Source organism: Struthio camelus, chromosome 12 (assembly GCF_040807025.1).
Source record: "Struthio camelus isolate bStrCam1 chromosome 12, bStrCam1.hap1, whole genome shotgun sequence".
Lineage (NCBI taxonomy): Eukaryota > Metazoa > Chordata > Aves > Struthioniformes > Struthionidae > Struthio > Struthio camelus.
In genome coordinates, this window is record NC_090953.1 from 22,154,046 (window position 1) to 22,174,978 (window position 20,933).

General features: G+C 39.0%; 1 protein-coding gene across 8 annotated transcripts in view; it reads right to left on the reverse strand.

The window, feature by feature from the left end:
- Nucleotides 1-20,933, reverse strand: part of SCAPER (S-phase cyclin A associated protein in the ER) — a 232,453-nt gene that overhangs the window by 56,416 nt on the left and 155,104 nt on the right. For all 8 annotated transcript variants that reach the window (XM_068958301.1, XM_068958307.1, XM_009681555.2 and 5 more), the window contains exon 24: nucleotides 4,902-5,017. In XM_068958301.1, coding sequence (XP_068814402.1) covers nucleotides 4,902-5,017 — 116 coding nt within the window. The remainder of the gene's footprint in view (nucleotides 1-4,901; nucleotides 5,018-20,933) is intronic.

The following is a 20,933-nucleotide window of genomic DNA, read 5'->3' on the forward strand; positions in this document are numbered from 1 at the left end:
TCACCTTAGACCATCTTCATGTCCTTGTACCAACTGCTAGTTTTCAATGAATGTTTCTCTAAAGGGAATAACCTAGCAAGGAGCTAAGAAAGCTTGTTTTGCGCTTCAGGTAACAAAATTTGGGAGCACTCCTACAGAACTGTATGAACAGTGACAGCGCAGGTTAAGAAAGGTATGGGTCATAAAGCAAGGAAAAATGACAAAGAACGACCCATGAAAACGGTTCTCACCTCATAATCTGTAATTTTTACTGAAAATACCACCAATTTGTGTCAATCCCATCCATAATATTATGCAGGCACTATTTTCTACTTATTACATATATAGTTCCGGTCCAAGCTACTTTATCATAACAATATTTGCTTTAAATGAATGATGCAAGAAGTGCTATGAATAAAGAAGATTCATGATAATAAAAATATCTTTAATTTCCATCATGCCTAAACTTGTAACAAGAGTCCTCCTTTGTTCATTACAACTACTGCTAATTTGTATTTAAAAGTGCTAGTTACCCAAGGAACTCAAAGTATTTTACAAACATTAAGTAGTTAAACCTCAACTCCTCTGTTAGCAGATTTGTTACAATTTCAAGGCCAGTAACATGTCAGGGCACAAAGGGGCTAAATGAATTGCCCTTACGCAAGGCACACAGAAGACAGGAATCGTGTTCAGCTCTTGATCTTTAGTCATGAAATTGCTTTGCTGTGCAGTTCCCATTTGGTTCTCAGCAGAAGCATATGAAACAGTATCATAAAACTCTGAAACCCCTTGAAATTCTACGGAACGTGTCTTATTCTCTAGAGAACTGAACAAACATCAGGAAAATTACAACACGCTACTTTAAGAAATAATGCAGCCGGACGCTAATTTGTACATTAACATCAATAATAAACCTACTATAATCCAACGCTTTCTCTTCTCCTTTTCAGTGCTTTATTTGAAGAGGAGAAAAATTGTGCCAACACCAAATACACCATCCGTCTCATAAATGCCACATCTTTCTCACAGCGCTTGCTGTCCTGCTGGTCTGACTACCAATCTGGACGGTACAAAACAACAGGCATATTGTCAAATCTTTTGTTAATAAAGCTTTATCTTGTAGACATGGGATTAAAGTTCTGAGCTGCACCATGCTGCCAGGATTTTGGAGAAAGAGAGATGTAGATAATAGCCCACATAATCTCCTCACCTCCTTGTAAATAGCTTACCCTCATCACAAAACAACAGACAAATTCCCAATTTAAGATGAGCGCAAACGGTAAAATACTGCAACAGCGCGCAAACAATCTCAGCTAAGTACAGGAGATTCCTTTAGCAAAGCATGTTTGGCTAGGGAAGACTGGAAGGCAATTAATAAATGGTCTTGATTCAACTTATTTCCACAGGAGGGCTTTATTTTGCCTTTAAGCACAGAGAACGCTGCTTCGTTAGATTCAAAGTTTAAGGAGTCAGTAATCTAAGGTATATCATAGCACCAGACAAAGAAAAAGAATTTCAAAGGAATTCTAAAAATTAAAGGAGAAATTTGATATAAATTTTCTTCTCCACTTAAAGACCTAAATACATTCTGTGACTGTTTTTTGTTTTTAAAACTCTCTCAAGCATTCTGTATTTAAAGAAACACTTTTTAAGAATTTGTCTTAAGTGCTGCCAATGATCCCAGGCTAATAGACACTTCAGTCAATAAACTGAAAATCTCCAAACTGTCTGACTATAAAGAACTGGAAAGTTCTCAGTAATACTCATCCCAACCAATATTCATCGATATGGGCAGGATGACCCAACTGGTGGCCTTTAGGCTACTTGCCTCTGGCCAGCTACCTTTACTTTAGCGGGCACGAGGCTGTCCTAATAGCGAATTGCCAACTGCTTCATGTACAGAGAGAGAAGGGAACGAGGCCGAAAGCAGGTGTGGTAGATCTAGCGCTGAGAGCCGGATGCTCTCTCCGAGCATCAATGCAACAGGTCACCTAAAAGTGGGGTCTGGCTCCTTGCTACAGACCATCAGCCAGGTCTGGTGTGCGCTCCGTGCATCGCCTATGAAAAGAGCACTCCCGGCACTCTGAAGAAGCTGCTGCTCACTTCTGAACGAGCGGCTGTGTTATTTTAGGCATTTGCGCCGATTTACCAAATATAATGCTATAATTTTTGAAGAATGCTCTTCATAATTTCAGAACATTAACGTTTAAACTTGAAAACCAACAGACATTTTTGTGTTTCAGACAATTGTAAAATTTCTCTGTTAAGTTTTAAAAGTATTTTAGTGATTCACGCACACAAGTGAAGGCATGAATAATCCTCAGGAAGGACATTGTCTGACAACTTAGGTTATGCTCAGCAGTGACTGAAAAAGTCAGGCTTTGTACCTGATTCATGAATGGAATAAACCAAAGGTGCTTCACAGTCTCCAGAGCAACAGCAAAATCGTATTAGTTTTACCGTTTTGTTTCTTCAGGAGTAAAAAAGCAATAAACTATCATAGTAGGTTTTCCTCACATGTCCTACTTTTATTTTTAAATGACATCAGTTAAGTAATTCATAGCTAGATTTCCAGAGACGATCTCTGAGTAGTAAAGAATGAAAGTTATCAACTGAATTCCCAAAATGTAAGTCTATCTACTTAAAATAAATATAAACAAATACAGATAAATTTCACACAGTGCTTAGAGTATGTCCCTCTAATTGCAAACAGATCATGTCCCTCTACTTGCAATCCATCTCAATGCAAGAAAGGTCTGAGCTCTGGCAGTAGGAGATAAGTTGGTACTCCTCCAAATCACAAGCACATTGGTCGAGATGGCAGCGTAACCATACTGGTGTTTAAATGCGTCACTAGAAAGACTGAGTAGTGTTTTTGCCTCTCTCCAGGTACCACTGTGGCACCCAGCTTTCAAGATTTTCAACAGCTTACAGAAAACTATTTGTACTCCAGGGACTAGCAGTAGAGACCTAGGGATTCCATTCAGTGGGGAGGTCCTTACAAGAAAGGAAATTTCCTCAACATTATTCTTATTTTCAACATACTTGTAAGCCTGGTCCACCAACTACCACCTTCTCTACATGCAGGAAATGTTGATTAATTACTCTATTATAAAAATTAAGTGATGACACACTCAGTTATTCATTTTGACAAAATGCATTTAAATTCACCTCTTCTGGTACTGCAATTTGTTTTCCTTAGGTTAAAAAAGAACCGTTCTTCTAGTTATACTAACTGCAGACTGCAGTGTTGAAGTTGAAGGAAACACTATATTTCAGTAGTAGAGCTAAGTCCTTGTTAGGATTGTCTTTCCGTGGATCTTTTAAACACATAAAGCTATCAGAATTGTTAATAATAATCTCTCTTCTTCCTTAATACTCATTTTGTAAATACAGACAGTTGAGAACTTGTGTTAATAGACGTTTAAAAAAAATCTTCAAACGATTTTTAATTCTTTTCATAATGCACTCATGAATATGCTTAGGAAAGTGAGAAATCACTTACACTAATTTGAAATAAATATGAGATAGACGGTTACTGCATCATAAGACAGGGGAAAACCTCTGATAAATCTCCTTGGATGTTTTTGCTGTTATACAAATGTAGCTGACATGGGGCTTTATTTATTGGCACACAAGTTCCTTTCAGAACTAATACATTCTCATACTGTCTAACAAACTTTAAACAAATTTTTTACAGTAATGTAAACACTGTATTCTCAATCTTTCTCAACAAAGGTTGCCAAAGTAAGATTGTTCCTAAAACGAAAGAAGAAAAAAGGAAAAGATGCATATTCTAAAAATGTAAAGCTAAATTTAAGCAAAGCCTTATGCGGCTTTGCTTAAACACACAGTGCAGCTCTTTCCTTTGCAAAACTTATCCTCTGTGGATGAGGATCAATTAAAATTACAGCCTCTGCAAATTAAAAAGTGCAAAGGCTACTGCTGAGCTGCTCCCCCTAGGACCGCTACAGGAGATGCTCATCCGCCGAACTGGCTGGACTTGCAGAAGAGCATTCTGCATGACTTACAGGAATGGAGCAATTTCATTCTCTTCAAAGAGCAAGATAGGAAACTGAAAGCACATTTCATTTCTTGGTGTTCTTTCCTAGCACTTCACGCTTGTCTCATAACATATTAACCGATAGTTTTGAACCAAAACCACACAATGTAGTGGTCAAATTCCAATTATTACAGTATTAAAATATGTCTACAAACAAATGATGACAATGGTACACAACAGTGGTACCTTGGGGTTGGTTATTTTTGTACTAAAAATGTCCTTAAATCTGTCCGGAAAACACGAATGGGCCTTTCAATGAAAATTACAGTTGGAGATTAGGGGGGAAAAAAAAATACATACTTTTGAGTTATCAGTTTTTCCAGAAATTCTGTCTAGTCACCACCTCCTTTTCAGGGGTTAGACATTTCAACCCTTCTATTCTTATGTGCTGTAATTATGCACTCCTCTAATCCAAGGGAATTTTGATTTACCTGTTTGTAGAAGCCCTTTCAGCTAGCAGTATCCCACAACAACTGTTTTATTTTAACAGCAATCAGACTACAATGAATGACAACCCTTTAAGAAAACGCTCTCACTTCCTGCAGGAGATCTTTACAGTTTAAGTTCAAAAGATACATACTTTCTCTCTTGAGAAGTGGCACCTTTTTGAGAGGTGACATCTTCCTGATGTCAAATACATCAAACACATCATAGCTAGAAATAAAATCATGAAGTTTAAAAACTAGAGGTTGAATGGAAAATGTCTTTCGCCTTCTATGACAGTGCAGAAGACAGCACTAGATTTTTTTTCCTTCTAACTTCAGCACTGGACTATAAGAAGAGGCGGCAGTTCCATCAATGACATGAAACAAATAATCTAAAAGTTCCAAGCGGGAAAAGAAGGACTGATCATACTTACTTAAGAGTAATCCGTGAAACTGCATTCAGATTGGTGGAAGAAGTCACTGTTTGAAGAATATGCTCAAGGGCCGTCAGTCCTCCTGCAGCCCGAAACGCTACTTGATCTGCTGTGCTCTAGAGAAACACAAACACAGAGGAGAACCAAGAGAAATTCAAGAAATTCCTAGATAAAAGATATGCCTAGAAGACAATGTCCTGAGCTTTCATGCCATTGTAGGAAATCCTTAATACATACACTTATCATGTTGAACATTTCTGATTAGAGCATTTCGCTGCCAATGCACAGGGAAGCGTATTCTTTAGGAAAGGCAGAAGTTGAAGCTCTTGTGTTATTTTTTTGAAGATAATACATACACTAAAGTATCATCTTATCCTATAAAAAGGTAATACATGACATTTTCAAATTACATTGTTCTAGGGATTTTAACAGAGTTAATCATTATCTGTTGCTGTTACCTTTGTAGCTGTACTTTAATGCTTTTTATATGATTTAAAGAACGTAGACCACCTGTGTGGGTACTTCCTCTTTCTTATAGACTTCCCCAAAATGAGACAACGTCCAGGGTTGTTCCCTCATTTGTTCAATGTGTGCATAAAACAGCTTAGGCAGATCACTTTAAAATGTGAGTACCATCATACGCTGATGACAGCTGGTTACATACTTCACAGCATGTGGACCCCACAAGTCCAGTCTCTGCTCTGGAAGGAAGCCCAATAGCATCACTAATCGGATGTGTTAGAGGTATTTTATCCTTAATCTTGGGAAGACAAACGCCGTTTGAAAGACACTGTTGTTAGGACACCAGTTGATATCCTAACAGTGATCCTTTTCTGTCATCCTGAATTAATTGTTTGGAGTTTGACCATCAGGTTAAAAAACTAGATGCGATTTTTGATGATGCTTCAGTTATGGGAACGGAAGCCTACAGAGGTAAAGTTTGAAAAGGTCACTTAGATGATGTGTGTAGGCTATTCCTTTTCTAATCAGGCATTGATCAAGTGATGGCAACTCAAACTTAGGACTTCCAGGTCTTTTGTGTAATCCATTGCTTGCAGCTTATTCAAAACGCAGCAGAACAACTGTTCTCAGATTTGGACTATCACAGTCATATTTAGCTTGTTTTGCATTCTTTATACTATGTTGTTGCCTATAAACGGAAAGACTCAATTTAAACTAGTTTTGTATGTGTTCAAAGCTTCTAGATTAGCCTTTTCTTATTCTAGGCCTCCCCTTTGAACTTCCACTTAACAGGATTTTGCACTCAAATACTTTTCTACTGTTATTCCTTAAGTTTGCAGATGACTGAGCTTTTGCTGGAGCAAATACAGAACAGGGAAGTCAGATATTCAAAAAGAAATAATTTTGTACAATTCATATGAACAGCCTGTAAATTTTCAGATAGCCAAAAGGCTTACCTGCAAAGCAATAACTAGCATCAAATGAATGGAGGTCTGTGTGCCAACTTATCAAGCAGTTAAGATAATCAACCAGTGATTCCCCATAGGCTAATTGCTAAATACAACTTCTAACAGTCAATTTTAGTGCACGTAGCCTATTAAGTGTGCCCTGACTAAGATTTAAAATTTGAGTTTTACTCACATATTCCTTCTCTACTTCCTCTTCCTCTCTTCCAATTCAAAAACATTCCAAACAAACAAAGGCCTCCTGAAGCAACCCTGAATTGGCAACCTTTGACACAACACGGTGTGGCAACTGCCAGCGCGACCAACCTGAAGGATGACTGCAGGAAAGCTACAGTAACTACTGCCTTCCCTGTGACTCTTTCCCATCAACTTCCTGATGTATTTGGAAGGAAAAGACAATGAAAGAGCAAAGAAATATTCCCACCACGAACTGGATAGTATTATTTGAGCACCCGGGCTTACTGGAGTGGTTCTCAAACTTTTTCTTCTTCTCCCTCTACTCCAAAAATTTTGCAGGGTTCAGCAACCCTCAGACAAAGCTTCTGTCCTTTCAAAGGTACCAGTTTCCACTTCAGCTTAAGTTGTCACAAATGTAGTAATATATTTTGCTACTGCAAGTGCGAGCTTTTCTTGATAATCAACACACACGCATGCTCAGTGTAGAAAAATGCACACAAGAACTTCTTACATGATCATCACGCTTGCATCATGACACAAAAATGAAAAAAGATCATTCATGTGACATGACGACTTATTTGCTGCCATGTATTTCTTAGTGCTACGTCCGCTCTAGTTTTAAGCGTTCCAAGCACTTCGCACTTTCCCTATTTCTCATAGGAGATTATGCCACAACCTATTAGATCTTGTGGTGAAGAAGTCCTTCCTGTCATTTAGACCAAATACGCCCTTTCTCTATTTCACCCCATTACTCTGAGTTATATCTCATTTTATTACACTCGTTTTGTTCTTTCCTTAGTAATTACTCCATTTTTGAAATTGTACACTGCTACATTTTCCCACTTGGCCTGTTTCTTAACTACTATGTATTCATTAATACAAAACTCATCCCTTTCTTCCTTTATACTTCATGCAATATTTTAATATCAATTATCTGCATTTTTTCCCCTAACTCCTCTTTTCTCTATAGGCACCCAATAACAAAGTGTCCAGAAAAGAACATTTTCTTCCAAATCCGTCACCAGAACCACACTCAAAAAAAGCTACAACATCCTTCTATTCTGATAGGGTATCTTCACAAACATATTCAAAAAGAATATTAATCTTTCAAAGCTCTGCATCACATTGCAAACATGTCTAACTTAGTATGTGCTCTCCTTCCCCTCCAGACTGAAGCCTTTTCACCGTCGCTTCTGGAAAGACAGATTTTTTTCAGTTTTGTCTAATACTTACCTAAAATTCAAGCTTACATTTTAAAAGATTTTCTTTACTACTGCAGTTTTCTATCAAACAGAAGTGAATTTTTAATTTCAACCAATTTAGTATCATTTAGTTTTAAGTCCTATTATTCTGCTCTCAAGATTGCTCACAAAAAATAATTTCACATTTTGATGGTTAGCTACTGGGGGGGGAGGGAAGGAGGAGAGAAAAATCAGTAAGTATGTCTATGAAAGAGAGAGAGAGGAAAAAAAAACTTAAAAGGAAGAAACAAAACAGCTCCAAAGCCTGGAAAGATGCAAGAGCAATTTGTTTGCCGTGCTTATGAAGGTCTACAAAACTGGCACCCAGTGATGAGGAGCACTGCTGACACCACTGCCTCTTGGCCTCCTCTTTAAAGTACTTACCTCCAAGGCTTCTTTTTAGAGGGAGGGAGGTCACAGCAATCCAAGAGCCCTATACCTCTTTATTGAAGCACAGTGGTGGTTACAAAGGTAACTGCTAGTGCAGAGCGAGCTGAATCACCATACAACTGTGCTGCTCTGCTGGGATGCCAGGTTCAGGGGCAGCTCCCAAACTTGGCCTTGGGTCAGGAGAGGTCGTGGGAACTGAAGGGAAAACGTGCCCTAGCCCCAGAGAAGCACAGTGTCACCTGCATATTGCATTACTGCCTTTTTCAGAGTGAATATTGTATGACTGCGGTGCCTGAGGAAGCAGTGAAAAAAGCAGCTGCGTAGAGACAAAGCTCTCAGCTATGCACAGTGTACTGTGTCCTCAGGTAGGAAGATGAGTACAAAGGATGAACCTCCCCAGTGTTAAAAAAAAAATTGTTGTTCTATCTCTGAAGTATAGCAGTCAAATAATACCAAATTGTTTTTAAATATATGTCTAAAATAACTTGTACTTGAAGTGATTTTCAAATTTTGAAATATTTGTATGTTTATCTGAAGAAGGCTTTCTTAAACCATAAACATATGGGAGCAGAATATCTCATCCAATTTTCCTTTTTCCCCTAAAACTAACCTATATCCTTCACAACATGATCTAAACTCACTTAATATTCTGTAGCGCCTAAAGCCTATATTAGCTGATACGTACTAAAACATTTCAGAAATTCAAAGCAGTAGACCGAGGTATATAAGTTATTCAAAACCACTTGATCAAATAATATTCTTATGTAAACTGGCTGCCCTTTGACTCTGTGTCAGAATGAAAGACCATTCAGGTAATTATCACGTTTACTCGGGCAGTACCCAAGGCACCGAGCAGATCAAGGTGACAGGCACAACAGGAGCATGAAAAATGACAGATCCTGTTGGGAGTAAACACTAAAACCCTGTTCGGAAAGAGCACCGACCAGAATGGCCTGTTCTTTGCAGTGTGAAAGAATCCTCCAGACTCCTAAATTAGCCTCCCGAATTACTTAGCTAGATGTTTATCTGAGGCCCATTTCACAATTTCACCATAGAAGCTGTTCTTTGAGAATTGGCTGCATATTTATTTTGGGAAGGTTATTCAGCAAAGGCAGCCCCAGAACGGTATTCGTGTTTGTGGATCAGAAGAAAAAAACTATATGCATCTGGGTTTGGAACAGTATGTGAAGCTGTTTGGCTTTGCTCGTATATATTTGCAGAAATAAACAACTATTTCAAATAACATTTTAAAACAATTTAATTTCTAAGTATATAACGATTTCAGTTTTGCAGTTACCTGGTGAAGCAGGACACAGCGACAAATGAACATGCTGGCAAAAATGACTACTACTGTCTTCTACGCACTTCTTAAGAGGTGAGGTGGAGGTACAAAAGCCTTGAGGATGCCACCAAAATTGACTGAACCTTTCTAATAGCAGTAATGAGCAGAGATGTAATTTTGACAATGCAGATGTAGCACCAGAAGCCAATACAAGGGAAAAAAAAGTGACTTGTTTTCTTTGCCCGTTCACAAGTCCGTGTCATCGTGAAATACAGCGGTCATGTTTGTACAGGAGGAAAGCCAACACAGCTAAGGTGATATTAAATCTGTATCCCTAATCTTTGGACCATTATAAACTTGTCATTGACAACACAGAGAAACCAGCTTCAGTGCAGCAGTGTATGAATCACCAACAGGAGCGTGCGTGTGTACATGCTCATGCATGCGTCGCAAAGCAAACAAACAGTAATAGATTAAATGAATCGTGTAACACTTTTACGGATTAATTATGAACTAAACATTTTAATAAACTTTTAAAGTTCGGACATTCTTCTTTTTTTATCATGGCAAACAATCAAGCAGGCTCCCTGCAGACTGGGCAGGGGTGCCTGCCTTCCCTACCTACCTGTTACAACACCTTCACAGGTTTGAATTCCCCGTCTCTCCTCTCTCTCCTCTGGCTTGAGTGACAAGTGACTAATAGGATTACAGGCTCCATTCCAGGAATACAGCTCAGCTACATGCCAGCAAAAAATGACAGCCTAAACCTGAATTACATGGCCTGGGAATCCATCCAATTATTAACTAAAGTAACTGTTATTACCTAACCTAATCAAAGGAGAAGCAGCTGTTAATCTTTGGTGGCCTGCAGTGCAGCAGCGGTCAGACGGGATGAACCGTCTTTGTACTTGACTCTTCTACAGACAATAATTACGTCCTCTGTGATCAGGCAGGAAGGGCTGCCTAACCTTTGCGACAGAGGCAGCAGATGGGCAACAACTGTTTGCGTGTTCATTAACAAGATAGGGTGGATTTTATCAGGGTTTGGCATCTGTGACACCTTCAGGAGCACCACTTACACAATGATACAAGTATGTCTGGCAAATTCGCATTTAGCCTGCTAATTTTCAAAGTTTAAAATAGTGTTTTGATCACCTCATCTGGCATTTGGTTCAGAAAAATAAATACCGCTAAAAAACCCTTACTAGAAAAGGAACACGTTCTTTTGTCCCACCTAAGCAATCTGTCCAGATACACATGTCAACATATGTGAAATATGTGAAAAGGGCAATAGACCTGTGCTGTGGCTTTTCTGGGTTTAACTCACTAAAGCACTCAAATAATATAAACGACTGTATTCTTCTGAAATCAAATCAAATAATTCATAGGGAAATAAGTCATTTATAGGAGTCAGTGGCTAATACAGAGCAACATACAGTGAATTAAAGTGACCATCAAGTAATGATAGTTCTTGATTTCTGCGTACAGAACAGTAACAAGGCCAAAACTCCTATCCAGCTCTGCTGCTCCTACTTCATACAAGACATGTGACAGACTGGAAGATTTGCAAAACAGAAGATTCAAGGCCAGAAAAACCTACCTCATCATGAGACACTACGGTAGAACCGCTTAGTTTTTGCTAGGGAAAGTAAAAATAAGACTGGATCATAGCGCGGAAGTACCTGAATGGAAAGACTTCTGACCATGCAAAGTAACAGCTATTATTTGGAAGCTGAAACTGGATGAATTCAGGTAAGAATAAAATAACTTTTTAATGCCAAGAGTAATTAATGACTAGCATAATATTCTTAAAATGATTGAGAATCAACTATATCCTAAGTTTTTAAATCAAAACTGAGCATCTCCCAGAAAAATATGATCGTAGTTAAATCACAATTTATTAATTTGGGGCAAGAATTATTGGGTGAAATCCAATGTCCTCTACCAAAGTACTCACTTCTATACATTTCTTCTCTTAAAGTATTATTATTATTTAATAAGTAGAGCAGGATCAGCTTTTGACTTCTGAAATGATTTAATGACAGCTGTACCACCTCTGTTCTATGCAACTTTGGGACTTCCCAGTTTGAGTATGAACATCAGCATTTGAAATCTTTTTGAACTAACTTAAAGAATACTGCTATGTACACCCTTCCAGTGAGACAAACCTCCACAACCAGTAATTTGATGTGGATTAAAAAATATATTTTTCTTGATCTGTCAAAGGAGTTCTTTCTGTTAACGTTGTCTGCTATGTCTGAAGAAAAAGCTGATCTGGAAAGTCTGTTTGAATAGACCTCAGCAGCCAAAACTGTTAGGTAGAATGTGTATGTCTATATGTGTGTGTGTACACACACACACACACACACACACTTTATTTATATAAAAAAATCCTGAATCAAACCCAAATATTTTGATACATACTGACTTCTATTTGAACATACTGAACTTGTTCAACTCTATTCTGTACTTGTTAAACTTCCCACTGAATGAAGAAATAATAATTAGTAAAATATAGTTGACATCTATTTTAAGAATTTTCTTTTTTCCTTTTATCCAGTATTTGAAAAGTCTATCTAAAATGTCAGGGGCTAAGAAATGGTGTTCAAAGCCACCCTAGAAAAATAAATCAGACAACTGAATCTTGGGCTAGCTCCCTCTCCCCGCTCCCGCTTTAAATAAATACATAAATATACATATACAAATCCAAAGATATGTTAGTATGTGTATGAAATCTCCACTCTGATTAGTCTTCTAGCAAGAATCCTTGGAGAGAGAGTATACCAAAATAATGTTTTCTACTAAATAGTCAATTTTTTTCCCTGTAATACTTCTCTTTGGTGACATGAGTATTACAGTAATGCATTATTCCATCCGAACATCTCAGAAAGCTTTTCAAATTTGAGTGACTTGTCCCATGACAGAATTTCGAGCATCACACATCAACTGGCAAGAGGTAAAAACGTTGCAAAACTGAACCCATGTTTAAGATTTAAAAGTAAGCCAAAACTGACTTAGTAACATTTGCTTACCATCGGGGGAAGTATTTATTCACATTAAAGACATAGTTATTACAAATATATACAAGCTGTGCAAATTACTTCCTCGTGCATTGTTTAAGCGTTAAGGGACCCAAGGTCCTGCAGCAGATCTATGTAAGACCAGGGAAAGGCGGACTCGAGAGCCACTCCTTCACACCTCGTCCCTCGAAGCAAAATGCAAAATTAGCTGCTTCCGAAGCCTTAGATAAGCTAGCGCCTCTGGTTTCTGTGTTTACACTCCAGACAAACTTCAGTGGCCTCGCGCAGCAGAGGACGCTTACCGAGCACCTCGCCAGCTGCGGAGCACGGTACGTAGGCAGAGGTGCATTACCTTGCAGAAGGGGTTTCACTCCCGGCATGACGTTCAGTGCTTGCATGCTCACCTGCGCGGCTCAGCCTCTAGCATCTAGGCCGTTTGGATCACACAATCTCCCAAGTAAAAGTACCCAAATATGTTAAAAGTACCACTACGTGACCTTGCCCTGTTCTCTCTCAGCAACTTTTTGGACAAGAAACAGTCTAGTGAGCAGAAAAGCCACAGACCTCCTGTAACGCTGATGCTGAGGTCCCTATGGCTGACACTGCGCTACCGGAAAGCTTTCAGCCATTAGAGAGCAGCATCGCTTTCACCTGGTCTTAAACTATGAAAACCAGTGCAATCGAACAAAACGAAAGACACTAAAAATACTGGGGAGAAGATACAGAGAGAGAGATATGGTTGCTTGCCTGAAGCCCTGTGGGGCAGTCGAGAACACCTGAACTCGAAACACAGCTTTCACGCCGGTTGCCTTGGGTACTCACTCTCTTGTAACCTCCCGGACTGTTTGCCTGTTACCTCATCCACAAGGCAGAAATAAAGGACTGCTGTGTAGATTAACGTGCCGAGTTTGGGAAGTATTCTGCACGTGAGAACAGGCACCAAAGGGCATCTCTAGGTATCTCAAGTCAGAAGTGTAATTGGAAAAAAAATATTTTCAAGAAAATATGTGTGCATCAACATGTACCATGAGACTAAATGAAATAAAACCTTCAGTTCTTTAAACACTATAAAAAAAATTGTTCCTTTTTCATGATCTCTAAATTGACACCTGCTCATTAACAGACAACACACCTGCATAGGGCATTTTCTAATCCCGTAACCTCACTGCAGTACCTGAACTCTATCTACACGCGTGCTGGGGCAGTCAGCTGGAAGCACCTAGCACAGGTAGGCAGGTCCCACATGCAGGAAAACAAAACATGCAGGAAATCATTAACAGTGGTTATTTACTCCGATTTAACTATATTAAAACATATCTCTTGTCCTGTAAAGTTTAATGAAGAGACAAATTTGTATACCTTGGACCATCAGTTGTAAACTGACGCTGAAGAAAAAATGCCAGACCTGACAGGGAAAGGTCACAAGGAGTAAAGCAGAAGTGCCTTGGCAGCCAACGACGCTCAAATGCATCCCACAGAATCAGAAATCAACACAGCAGTTTTCAACCGCGGGCGCCGTGCACAGCAAATTAACTTCTCAATAATCTTGGAATAAGAACGCTGCAGAGCTTATCTGTGAACTGAACTTGCCTTTTAATACTATTTCCAGCAAACAAGTTAAAAAATAGTCTGGGGCTGACCTCTAGTAACAAGTTCCTATTTATATGTTCATCTCGAGAAAAAGGTTAATCCAGAGATTACAGAACCTCTGGGCAAACGAATTATTGATGATATAAAGCTGCCTGTTTCAACTTGCAGCTCACAACACAGACCCGACCTATTGACTTTTCCCGGCATGACAGGGAATGGCTGTTTGGGCTGAAAACACTGCCCCAAGAGCTCCTCCTGCGTCCGCACGCAGCCTGCGCTCTGAACTGACAGCCCCTGGGGTTTTAGCACCACAGCGGCTGCCACAGGTGATCACATCACGTGCTGTTTCCCTACTACTAGCAGTCTGGACCATACGCAGCTAAGACAGTAGGTACAGCACAGTCTGCTGGATGCAAGTCTTTGAACACTGCTGAACCTTCTCCAAACCACGTTTCCCTGGCAGTGTGCACCATGGACACTCAGTGCTGGAAGTAGACACGGAGTGCCGTCTCCCAGCTCAGTGGTCTAAAGAATCAAATTAATTCTTGGTAGTGTTATTAACATCTCAGATTTGCCAGCAATTTTCTCTGCTTGCTCAGTTCCCAAGTTCACGTGCTGTCCTCGGGTTCTGTGTTCTCCTAAGGAGAGTTAAAGGCTGGAGCGACCCTTGCGATGACAAAGGAAGTACCCGCACAGAATCCTCCGTGTCGTGTTCTGTCTTAGCAAAATCATTACATTTTTGGTGGTAAAGTATACAAATCTAAGGGCCTGCGTTCTAGTTTTGGCTGGTAAAACTCTTATTTTTAAGTTCTGCAACTCTGTATGTTTAATAAACTTCGGGCTTTGACTTTAAATCTTGTTAAAAATTGTTCTAATTCAGCTTTAAATTTGATTGAAAACTTCCCTTCCCGTGTCATCACTGCAACACTGGAACTGACTACTGCCATAGCTTCCAAAGCTGCATACAAAGATTTTTATAATACGTTTCCATGCTCTGAAGCATAGGTCGCAGACACACATATCCTGCAAAATGGGGCATAAGAGGAAGCTCATCAGCTGCAGTGTTTTCTCTCCTTAACCACCCCCACCACTGGCCGATCTAAGTTTGGTGTTTTGTCTCTTAAAAAAAGAAACAAATATAAAGGTAATTGTCCTCAGCATTACGCATCTGCAGCCAGACACTTGTGCAATGAAGGGTATCCTGGGCCCAAGGAAAAAAGCTAGGCACGTTTGTTGATAGAAACGTCTTGATGATTCTCTAACAGTAAAAGTAAGGTCTAAGACAGCAATTCAGATGTAACGTGCTTTCTTCCTGCTTGCTGGTATCAACCCAAAAAACTGAAGAACTTGCTCAAAAAGGATGGCAATTACTATCACTACCACTGTGATTATGGTAAATACCTTTGGGACAGAAAGGAGAACTCTACTTTCACAGTGCAATATGAGGAAAAACGCTTGTTAAATCTCAGATAAATAAGAATACAAAAACTGTCTCTTGCAGAGCGATGTCAGTCACGGTCTCAATAAATTTAGTGTGATCTCCCGCATCAGAACAACAAGAACTTCTGCCTTAATTTGGTGTTCATCTTATCAAGGTAGGAAGAGAGAGAAAAGATAGGGACTTTTCAATCCTGCGGCATCATACAGTTATCTGAAAAGGTATCTAAACTTATCCTAATTACAGCTACTGTTGTTTTCTACTGCTTATAATCATAGTATCTTTTCAATCAGAAAAATACCACCCCCTCACTGGCCCAGGGAGGAAAGACCTGTTCCTCTGTATTCTCTACTCCGCAGGTACAGTAAAATGCTTTCTTCCATCTACTTCCTTCTGATGAACATGATCCTGCTTTCACATCTGTGAAAGCTGGAATGTAGCATTGCTTGGCAGACAGTGAGAATTTTGGAAAAAAAATCCAAATAAATAAAAAAACTGAAGCAGTTTTTAAATTTGGCAGCAGAACTTCCTCATACTGCAGTATAAAATACATCAGAAAGCAATGCCTTTGTTGACAGTAGGTCAAAGAACCTGAGCATGTGCTGCTAACTCATTTCCCCCATGCTGTACAGGCATTTTACTTCATCAGGCCACACATACAGATTAACTCTGTTTACATGGGAACATGAGCTTTTAGAATGCATTTATTAGTCTCACTAATCAATAAATTTTGTTAGTTGTATGATAAACTGTGCCATTACAAATTAGATTGGATCTGTGATCTTAAGACAACATGATACTCCCTTCTGTTCCTGATAAGTAGCACAGTTTTAGGCACTTAGATTTCAGTCAGAACTCATGACTTTTATACTGTAAGCTTCTGAAAATATAATCTAAAGAAAATATTTGTATAGTACAATTTTGCATTGCACAAAACCAAAAAGCCATTATATATATTTGGCATGCGTTGCTGGTTTCTACTACAACTAAGAAAAAAATTTCATTCGATCTCCATATGGAGCATATAGCACATTTAGCTAATAAGAAGGTCAAGCTAATACATTCTGATTATCTAAAATAAATGAGAATAGCAGCACCCAAAAACCTTGAAGTAAGCAAAGAAAAAGTTAAAATAGTGCTTCTTCTTTAAAAACTTTTTGGCCACCAAATGCTAACTGCTGAACACAAAAGGAGGTTTCTGCATGTAAACCAATGAGCTATATGCATCAAATATCTTCATATGGCTAAGAGCCATATGGACTCCATAGGGTTCCCCTGCATGACTGTGAGGGCAGAGGTGGAAAGGATGCAGAGCCGAGGGTGGCAGGCAGGGGAGCCTTTGCTGCCTTGGTTTTTGCTGCTTTTGTCCTGAATTTGCCTTGCTGGCTGATGCCAGGGGTCAGTCTCGCCGTTGGTCGCGTGGTGCAGCCTGCCCAGTTTTGTAGGAAAAAAATCTGTGCGATTTCTAAGCACATATGCACCCTAAGTGGCACACAGCTGAACAGAACTGGGGCCTGTTTCGCCAACATTTTCATTTGTATTTAGAAGATAGCCATAATTAAACACACAGCACTTTGAAAATTAAAATGCAAACTAATTTCATGGGTAATACCTTTGGCCTTAGAAGTTACATTAGTGTTCAGCAAATAAAAATTGTTATGTAAGCGTTTTTCTTTCAGAAAGAAGATTTGACTTCTGAGTAGTTTTACTGCTTCTAAGGATTAAAAGGACAGGCCGTTGCTTCTGCCAGTAGTGTCCTCTAGTGGAGGAATGGGAGATATTAAGTAAACAACAAAACAATGATGATTTCTGCGAAGCAACCCACATTTTCAAGAAAACTATAAATAACTCTCAATCACAAATACATCCATATAAGTTTGGCATCTTGACTAAACTTTTCATTACTAAAATAATGTTTAAATGAACGTTTAAGTAGCTTTTACAAGTTTCAATCAGACTGAGAAATTAATCAGTTTTGAAAAGCTACATACCATAATTGGTTGAATAAGCATTTTGTGTGCGTGTGTGCACACACACCTATAACGTGTCTGTGTGTGCATATGCATATATGTAAGATTAGAAACTATGGACAGTCCGGCTATGATTTGGGTAAAGCCACTAGTCCCCGACTCAGATAAATCCACTAAAACAGCTTTTTAAAACATATAAAAACGTGTGATGCTGCTTCTGATGCAGTGAGAGGGTGATCGATCAGCTGACGTCTCCTTTGATGAATCCATGGATTAGACAGACTTTATGCTGGGTTTCCTCTACAGGCATAGATACTCTTATCCTTGCTGATTAGCGACTGTAGCTTGGCTACACAAATGTTCTGCTACTGAAATGGGGAAACTATTCTATTCACAACTCCCAAACTCATCTATTACCCGCTTCCCCTCTCCACCCATTCCTTTTCCTGCATAAAAGCCAAGAAAAATAGTTTGGCATGGAAAAAAAACCCATAATTTCATTCAGGACCACAGATTTTTGCCACTGCCTTATTCCCAGTCAACCCTTCAATGTTCCAGGGCAGGAATCACAAATTTAAAAAAAAATCACTGCTCCTCCTGCTAACATTCCTCCTTTCTTCAGATATACTAATACATATTAGTGTGTGTGTGCACGTGTGCGTGTATAAATAAAATATATATTCGGACATACTAATCATCCTTTCTTCCAAGCAGTCTACCTGATTAACCGAACTAAGTTATACCCTGATCAGTTGTTCTCAAAGTTTAGTTTTAAAATTTGCTGCTTCTAATTATATCTGGACATTTTCTTCAATTACGAAACAGAAGCAGCAAATGTCAAGCTATGGCTTATGTGCTTTAAAGGCAATTTGATTTTTTTCAATCACATCATCTAGTATAAGACATATTACCTCTTTATGTTACTCTTGCTTAGTTTATGAATTCAAATTTACTTCAAGAGTTTGATATGAAATTACAGTATCTTATCTACTATTTATTCAAAGCAACGATGATTACGTGGAAAAGTAGTATCACATTCAACTCAAATATAATCAATAGCAAGTTAAGAAAAGCTTAAAGATCTATCATTTCCTTTTTTTTTTTTTTTTTTTACTAAAGCTTTCTGTATTTCTATAAAGAATAGTTAGCCACTACTTTCAGAGGTCTTTCAGTCCTTTCTTTGATGGTTACGTTACTATGCTACGCTAGAAACTTGCAGCTACCTACACAGCTTGATCCAGCTTCACCAAAATCAAATATGTCAGAGGCTAAGAATTATAACTCCTATTGTATTCTCATGTATTACTTTAAGTAAAAAACAATATTGCGTATTTATATGATGCAGTATTTGCCTTCCAAAATCTCTTTTGGTGTGTGCATACCTATATGTACATGATTTTAAATCTCTTTAAAGACTTCTGAAGAAATTTATTAGGAATGGTACAAAAGCTTAAACGTGTGCCATTTACCACTGGTTTTGTTCTGAATCTCAGTTCTTCAGCACTTTCTAATTTTATTGTTTCAGTTTCTGATGATTCAGAGTTTGTATTATTAGAAAACCAATTTTCATAAATAGCTGGAGAGGCTGAAGTCAGTGTACCTTCCCCAAACTGACCTACTAATCGTCACACTGGCTATGGTCACCGTACCCATCGGCTCTGGCGGTTTAGAGAATAAAACATAAATACGGGGCCTGTCTCTGGGCTGTGAAAGCCAGTCATTTCCGACAGCCTTTCCAAGGGGATAAACACTGCCTGCCTGCCGCCCCCTTGTATTTGAAAGCTACAACAAACACTTTTCTGAAATGTAAATAACTGACATCATGTCTGCTGAAGCAGGAGGCTGAAAATCTATCTCAAAATTGTGAAAACAAAAATGTTCCTGACACTAAATAAACCCTTAATGGTCAGTGAGAGTGCACTTTTTAGAGGCTGTAGGTGTTGAGAACCCATTATTAAAGTATTAAAACACTGTAGTCAATTAAGAGTATTTTCAGTTACAAAATTACACCTTTCCTTTTCCCCTGAAACCTGCTTCCAGTGAGAATACTATTTCTGATTAGTAATAAAAATAATTCCCTTGCAACTTAGCCTACTGCAAAGCAGGTACTTTTAGTTGTTATTTGTATGAAGAGAGTGAGCTTCAGCTGTACTGTTTGATAAGGCTGGAGCACCTCAAGCCTCTGCCCTTCCACCATGCGAGCTCAGGCTGCAGCCTTCTCCTTAGCACCCATCTGTAAGATCTTCTCTATCAAATCACTCCTTTAAAGGAAACTTGTAACTTGTGCTGTGATGAATATCATTTTCAAAACTGTGGTCTCATTTGCAGATATGCTTTCCACAGCTTTAGCTACGCTACTGACTGCTTGCCATCCCTAGAAATGATGGTTCAGGGGAGATCAGGGTTGGTCCCCTCCATGGATGAAATGTCTCTAATAAAACTAAGGGCAATACAAATCCACTCTCTTACAAACGTTACAACAGGATCGCCAGCATAATAAACATTCATCTAACCTATATAAGAAATATATTGTGTAAAAATAATTGGTTATGCAGATGAACTGTTGCACTTGGATTCCTCAAGTCACAAGGTTGCCCTCCAAAGATCACACTGACACGGCACCTGTCAGACTCTCAATCAGAGGGTGAGATACATTAAGAGCTTGTGCAAACGGAACATGTACTACTGCACAAATTTAACTATGATGATTTAACTACAGTGTTTTAGCAGCAGCTGAGCCAGGGGAAAAGGCTACTGCCCTCCACCGCTTGTCACTGCCCTCCTCTTACTGAAGGTCACCTCCTGCCACATCTCTCAGAGTAACAGTGCGTGGAGTCTCTGCCTAGCCCAAGCCTGTCAAAGACATCTGGAATACCTTAAATATTTAAAAGTAGGACTTTTAAAAATTGGATTAAGTTAAACAAATCTTACAGAGAAATTACAAGTGCTGGTGTGTCAGCAAGTCTGAGAAACAGTGACCGTTTGAGAGGCGGTAACCTCTTGACCAGGCCACGTTCACAGCCACAGAAACATATCTACTTCAGTCAGTGGAACACCTAACGCGTATGTAAGAGAAAATGTTTTTGATCAGTAAAGGTTACATCTATACACTTAAGGAAATAAATGCTAAAAGCAGAAGTGACCTAATAATATATATCTGTGGTCAGATCAATTGGATATACAGATTTAAATTTAGTGTTTTCTAAAAGAATCTAGATGATAAATTGGTACCTAAACAATGCCCAGACGATCCCACAGGAAGAAAGGAGGAAGCGGAAAGCTTACCGACCTGTCCTCCATACCTTCAGGGAGGCTAGGCAGGCACGGCTAACGGAGCCCTCGCTACCTTCAGGGTTAAAACCTGCCTGTGGCGCTACGTGAAACAATTTTCATATCCGAGAAGTGGCATTCTGGCTGTTGCCTCTACTTGGAGTTATCTGCATCTATTTTGGCATTTTTTCTCTCTTGCTCTCTCCCCCCCGCCAGGCAAGCATAAA